The sequence below is a fragment of the Atractosteus spatula genome, chromosome 5, assembly GCF_055471065.1.
Source record: "Atractosteus spatula isolate fAtrSpa1 chromosome 5, fAtrSpa1.hap1, whole genome shotgun sequence".
Taxonomy (NCBI): domain Eukaryota; kingdom Metazoa; phylum Chordata; class Actinopteri; order Semionotiformes; family Lepisosteidae; genus Atractosteus; species Atractosteus spatula.
In genome coordinates this window covers 612,955-620,000 of record NC_142710.1, presented here as the reverse complement: position 1 = coordinate 620,000, position 7,046 = coordinate 612,955, and the positions used below count along the sequence as shown (strand labels likewise).

General features: G+C 52.0%; 1 protein-coding gene across 1 annotated transcript in view; it reads right to left on the bottom strand.

Annotated features, from left to right (window-relative positions):
* The window catches only part of mrpl52 (mitochondrial ribosomal protein L52), a 5,620-nt gene extending 2,586 nt beyond the window's left edge, over window positions 1-3,034 (bottom strand). Inside the window, exons 1-2 of the mRNA XM_088917511.1 lie at window positions 2,741-3,034; window positions 2,357-2,435 (exon numbers count right to left, since the gene is read on the bottom strand). Of these exons, the coding sequence (XP_088773637.1) occupies window positions 2,357-2,435; window positions 2,741-2,774 (113 nt within the window). The 5' untranslated portion in view covers window positions 2,775-3,034. The remainder of the gene's footprint in view (window positions 1-2,356; window positions 2,436-2,740) is intronic.
* Between the last annotated feature and the right edge of the window lie 4,012 nt (window positions 3,035-7,046).

Genomic DNA, 7,046 nt, shown 5'->3' with positions numbered 1-7,046 from the left:
GCAGTGCAGTGCAGTGTGTGTGTCTGTCTGTCTTGCTCACTGTGGAACTGGTGGTGTGTGTGTGCTCTGTGTGTGTCTGTCTGTCTGTCTTGCTCACTGTGGAACTGGTGGTGTGTGTGTGCTGTGTGTGTCTGTCTGTCTTGCTCACTGTGGAACTGGTGGTGTGTGTGTGCTGTGTGTGTCTGTCTGTCTTGCTCACTGTGGAACTGGTGGTGTGTGTGTGTGCTGTGTGTGTGTCTTCCTCTCTCCCTGCAGTGCAGTGTGTGTGTCTGTCTGTCTTGCTCACTGTGGAACTGGTGGTGTGTGTGTGTGCTGTGTGTGCGTCTTCCTCTCTCCCTGCAGTGCAGTGCAGTGTGTGTGTCTGTCTGTCTTGCTCACTGTGGAACTGGTGGTGTGTGTGTGCTCTGTGTGTGTCTGTCTGTCTGTCTTGCTCACTGTGGAACTGGTGGTGTGTGTGTGCTGTGTGTGTCTGTCTGTCTTGCTCACTGTGGAACTGGTGGTGTGTGTGTGCTCTGTGTGTGTCTGTCTGTCTTGCTCACTGTGGAACTGGTGGTGTGTGTGTGTGCTGTGTGTGTGTCTTCCTCTCTCCCTGCAGTGCAGTGCAGTGTGTGTGTCTGTCTGTCTTGCTCACTGTGGAACTGGTGGTGTGTGTGTGCTGTGTGTGTCTGTCTGTCTTGCTCACTGTGGAACTGGTGGTGTGTGTGTGCTCTGTGTGTGTCTGTCTGTCTTGCTCACTGTGGAACTGGTGGTGTGTGTGTGCTGTGTGTGTCTGTCTGTCTTGCTCACTGTGGAACTGGTGGTGTGTGTGTGCTCTGTGTGTCTGTCTGTCTTGCTCACTGTGGAACTGGTGGTGTGTGTGTGCTCTGTGTGTGTCTGTCTGTCTTGCTCACTGTGGAACTGGTGGTGTGTGTGTGTGCTGTGTGTGCGTCTTCCTCTCTCCCTGCAGTGCAGTGCAGTGTGTGTGTCTGTCTGTCTTGCTCACTGTGGAACTGGTGGTGTGTGTGTGCTCTGTGTGTGTCTGTCTGTCTGTCTTGCTCACTGTGGAACTGGTGGTGTGTGTGTGCTCTGTGTGTGTCTGTCTGTCTTGCTCACTGTGGAACTGGTGGTGTGTGTGTGTGCTGTGTGTGTGTCTTCCTCTCTCCCTGCAGTGCAGTGCAGTGTGTGTGTCTGTCTGTCTTGCTCACTGTGGAACTGGTGGTGTGTGTGTGCTGTGTGTGTCTGTCTGTCTTGCTCACTGTGGAACTGGTGGTGTGTGTGTGTGCTGTGTGTGTGTCTTCCTCTCTCCCTGCAGTGCAGTGCAGTGTGTGTGTCTGTCTGTCTTGCTCACTGTGGAACTGGTGGTGTGTGTGTGCTGTGTGTGTCTGTCTGTCTTGCTCACTGTGGAACTGGTGGTGTGTGTGTGCTCTGTGTGTGTCTGTCTGTCTTGCTCACTGTGGAACTGGTGGTGTGTGTGTGCTGTGTGTGTCTGTCTGTCTTGCTCACTGTGGAACTGGTGGTGTGTGTGTGCTCTGTGTGTCTGTCTGTCTTGCTCACTGTGGAACTGGTGGTGTGTGTGTGCTCTGTGTGTGTCTGTCTGTCTTGCTCACTGTGGAACTGGTGGTGTGTGTGTGTGCTGTGTGTGTGTCTTCCTCTCTCCCTGCAGTGCAGTGCAGTGTGTGTCTGTCTGTCTGTCTTGCTAACTGTGGAACTGGTGGTGTGTGTGTGCCTGTCTCCCTGCAGTGCAGTGCAGTGTGTGTGTGTGCCTGTCTCCCTGCAGTGCAGTGCAGTGTGTGTGTGTGTGCCTGTCTCCCTGCAGTGCAGTGCAGTGTGTGTGTCTGTCTGTCTTGCTCACTGTGGAACTGGTGGTGTGTGTGTGCTGTGTGTGTCTGTCTGTCTTGCTCACTGTGGAACTGGTGGTGTGTGTGTGCTCTGTGTGTCTGTCTGTCTTGCTCACTGTGGAACTGGTGGTGTGTGTGTGCTCTGTGTGTGTCTGTCTGTCTTGCTCACTGTGGAACTGGTGGTGTGTGTGTGTGCTGTGTGTGTGTCTTCCTCTCTCCCTGCAGTGCAGTGCAGTGTGTGTCTGTCTGTCTTGCTCACTGTGGAACTGGTGGTGTGTGTGTGCCTGTCTCCCTGCAGTGCAGTGTGTGTGTGTGTGCCTGTCTCCCTGCAGTGCAGTGCAGTGTGTGTGTGTGTGTGTGCCTGTCTCCCTGCAGTGCAGTGCAGTGTGTGTGTGTGTGTGCCTGTCTCCCTGCAGTGCAGTGCAGTGTGTGTGTCTGTCTGCCTGTCTCCCTGCAGTGCAGTGCAGTGTGTGTGTCTGTCTGTCTTGCTCACTGTGGAACTGGTGGTGTGTGTGTGTGTGTGTGTGTGTTAGACTCACTCTATCCTCCACTTGCTTCCAGCCTGAGCTCCTGCCGTCGAGGACAGGGGCCGAGAGAGAGAGCCGGACTGCCTGAGCACTGAGAGAGGGAAGCGAAGGGGGTTAATACACAATGAGCTCACTCCATCACTCTAACAGCGCCGGCTGCTACAATTTCTTTCCTTCTTCCATTTGACATTCATCCGATCACCTGGACTCGTTTCATGACCGTGCGATACGCCTCTCCCAGATTCGATGAATACTGTAACTAACATTATTCATTTCTCCAAGCCATGGCCTGGCACCACACTAATCGGCCGTATTCAGAAATAACATTACAAAACTAAGGAACAGACTATCTGGTGGGTCCTACGGAAGGCAAGAAAGCGTCTCGCTGTCACTCACCGGCGCTGAACAGGGTCCTCGTAGACGCCGCCATCTTGGCCCTGGTCCGAGGAGACGGCTACGGAAGCGCCGAGAGGACAATCAGCGCGAAACTGAACAGGCTTCGAGTTTTCCCTTTAGCCTACAAGAGCGTATCGCAGCGGAGTGTCGGCGGCGCACAGACCGGGGTTCGGCCCGCAGCTCCCCGCAGACCGACTGTACCGGCGAACTCAGCCCGCAGACCGACTGTACCGGCAAACTCAGCCCGCAGCTCCGCGCTCAACCGGTCCCGCACCCGCCAGGAGCCCGAAGTAATAACAGCTGCGCCCTCTGTTGGACACGGACTGACTGACTCTTCACAGGGGCGAGGCTACTGAACAGCGCTTCACTGTGCGAGTCAGAATATCGTGACAGCTTTAGGTGACTAGGAAGTGTCTCTAAGAGTTTCGATAAAGCGTGTAACACCAGCCATGGCCGTCCTTCAGATGAGACGTCAAACTGAGGTCCTGCCTCTCTGTGGTCAGTCAAGACCCCAGGGTGTCTCTCAGAAAGAGTAGGGGTGTGACCCCAGTGTCCTGGACAGACTCCCCCTGGTCTTTACCAGTCATGGCCTCCTGATACCCCCCCTCTCTGAACTGGCCTCATCACTCTGCTCTCCTCCCCACTGAGAGCTGGAGTGTGCGAGCGGACTGGAGCATCATCACACTGGGGGGGTGGAGGGGATCCCCAGTACTGGACAGCGCTGGGAGAGGAGGGTCCAGAAAGACGCTATAGAGGTGCAGATAGATGATGATTATGATGTCATAGAGCAGCCCTCAGTAATAAACACACACAACAGGATAGGAGACACAGTGAGAGAGAGAGAGGAGATCACAGAGAATCCCTCAGTAATACACACACACAACAGGACAGGAGACACAGTGAGAGAGAGAGAGGAGATCACAGAGAATCTCTCAGTAATAAACACACACAACAGGATAGGAGACACAGTGAGAGAGAGGAGATCACAGAGAATCCCTCAGTAATAAACACACACAGCAGGACAGGAGACACAGTGAGAGAGAGGAGATCACAGAGAAGCCCTCGGTAATAAACACACACAACAGGACAGGAGACACAGTGAGAGAGAGGAGATCACAGAGAAGCCCTCGGTAATAACCACACACAACAGGACAGGAGACACAGTGAGAGAGAGGAGATCACAGAGAATCCCTCAGTAATAAACACACACAGCAGGACAGGAGACACAGTGAGAGAGAGGAGATCACAGAGAAGCCCTCCATAATAAACACACACAACAGGACAGGAGACACAGTGAGAGAGAGGAGATCACAGAGAAGCCCTCCATAATAAACACACACAACAGGACAGGAGACACAGTGAGAGAGAGGAGATCACAGAGAAGCCCTCCATAATAAACACACACAGCAGGACAGGAGACACAGTGAGAGAGAGGAGATCACAGAGAAGCCCTCCATAATAAACACACACAACAGGATAGGAGACACAGTGAGAGAGAGGAGATCACAGAGAAGCCCTCAGTAATAAACACACACAGCAGGACAGGAGACACAGTGAGAGAGAAGAGATCACAGAGAATCCCTCAGTAATAAACACACACAACAGGACAGGAGACACAGTGAGAGAGAGGAGATCACAGAGAAGCCCTCAGTAATAAACACACACAACAGGACAGGAGACACAGGGAGAGAGAGGAGATCACAGAGAATCCCTCAGTAATAAACACACACAGCAGGACAGGAGACACAGTGAGAGAGAGGGGATCACAGAGAAGCCCTCAGTAATGAACACACACAACAGGACAGAAGACACAGTGAGAGAGAGGAGATCACAGAGAAGCCCTCAGTAATAACCACACACAACAGGACAGGAGACACAGTGAAAGAGAGGAGATCACAGAGAATCCCTCAGTAATAAACACACAACAGGACAGGAGACACAGTGAGAGAGAGGAGATCACAGAGAAGCCCTCCATAATAAACACACAACAGGACAGGAGACACAGTGAGAGAGAGGAGATCACAGAGAAGCCCTCAGTAATAAACACACACAACAGGATAGGAGACACAGTGAGAGAGAGGAGATCACAGAGAAGCCCTCAGTAATAACCACACACAACAGGACAAGAGACACAGTGAGAGAGAGGAGATCACAGAGAATCCCTCAGTAATAAACACACACAGCAGGACAGGAGACACAGTGAGAGAGAAGAGATCACAGAGAATCCCTCAGTAATAAACACACACAGCAGGACAGGAGACACAGTGAGAGAGAGAAGATCACAGAGAAGCCCTCAGTAATAAACACACACAACAGGATAGGAGACACAGTGAGAGAGAGGAGATCACAGAGAAGCCCTCCATAATAAACACACACAACAGGACAGGAGACACAGTGAGAGAGAGGAGATCACAGAGAAGCCCTCCATAATAAACACACACACAACAGGACAGGAGACACAGTGAGTGAGAGGAGATCACAGAGAAGCCCCCAGTAATAACCACACACAACAGGACAAGAGACACATTGAGAGAGAGGAGATCACAGAGAATCCCTCAGTAATAAACACACACAGCAGGACAGGAGACACAGTGAGAGAGAGGAGATCACAGAGAATCCCTCAGTAATAAACACACACAGCAGGACAGGAGACACAGTGAGAGAGAGGAGATCACAGAGAATCCCTCAGTAATAAACACACAGCAGGACAGGAGACACAGTGAGAGAGAGGAGATCACAGAGAATCCCTCAGTAATAAACACACAGCAGGACAGGAGACACAGTGAGAGAGAGGAGATCACAGAGAATCCCTCAGGAATATACACACACAACAGGACAGGAGACACAGTGAGAGAGAGAGGAGATCACAGAGAAGCCCTCAGTAATAAACACACACAACAGGACAGGAGACACAGTGAGAGAGAGGAGATCACAGAGAATCCCTCAGTAATAAACACACACAACAGGACAGGAGACACAGGGAGAGAGAGAGGAGATGACAGAGAATCCCTCAGTAATAAACACACAGCAGGACAGGAGACACAGTGAGAGAGAGGAGATCACAGAGAATCCCTCAGTAATAAACACACAGCAGGACAGGAGACACAGTGAGAGAGAGGAGATCACAGAGAATCCCCCAGGAATATACACACACAACAGGACAGGAGACACAGTGAGAGAGAGGAGATCACAGAGAATCCCTCTAATAAACACACACAACAGGACAGGAGACACAGGGAGAGAGAGGAGATCACAGGGAATCCCTCAGTAATAAACACACACAACAGGACAGGAGACACAGGGAGAGAGAGGAGATCACAGAGAAGCCCTCAGTAATAAACACACACAACAGGACAGGAGACACAGTGAGAGAGAAGAGATCACAGGGAATCCCTCAGTAATAAACACACAACAGGACAGGACACACAGTGAGAGAGAGGAGGTAACAGGATGGGAGACACGCACAGAGAGGGATAAGGTTACAGGACAGGAACAAAGAGGGAGAGAGGAGATCACAGGGCAGGAGACACAGAGAGAGGGGGAGAGGGGAAGGGAGCAGGTAATTCCCACCTGCGCTGCTCAAAGCAGGGCGGTCTGGAGAGAGGCTTTGATCCTGAGCAGTGAGCAACACGCAGGTCACCACACGCCCGCATTCCTATCAGACAGCAGGGAGAGGAGCGAGAGGGGGGTGGGGGTGGGTGCAGGGACAGAGAGAGAGAGACTCCTCCGTGTGCAGAGAAAGACACCTAACAACGGGTGCAGGGCCGAATTAGGCCAGTACCCACTACTGATAAACATACAGAAAAGAATATTAAAGTATTGGCTACACCTAAAAAACAGCGACCAAAACTCCTACCACCACAAAGCCCTGCTGAGCCAAGAGCTGAGCCCAGAGAGGAGCCCCCTGAGCCAGCTGGTCCTGAGGCTCACTGACCTGAGCCACACCGACACCAGCCAGCCTCAGGACAGCACTGCTAGATCAAGCACAGCACAGATCACACAGCCATATCTCACACACTGGGACACACACACAACACTACCTCACCCACTGAGACACACACAGAGAGAGGAGCCCCCTGAGCCAGCTGGTCCTGAGGCTCACTGACCTGAGCCACACCGACACCAGCCAGCCTCAGGACAGCACTGCTAGAATCAAGCACAGCACAGCACAGATCACACAGCAATATCTCACACACTGGGACACACACACACACACAACATAAACTGGAATGCTACAGAACCCTAAACAGACAATACACACTAGCCGAATATTTGACCAAGATAAGAAACAACAAACAGAAACAGA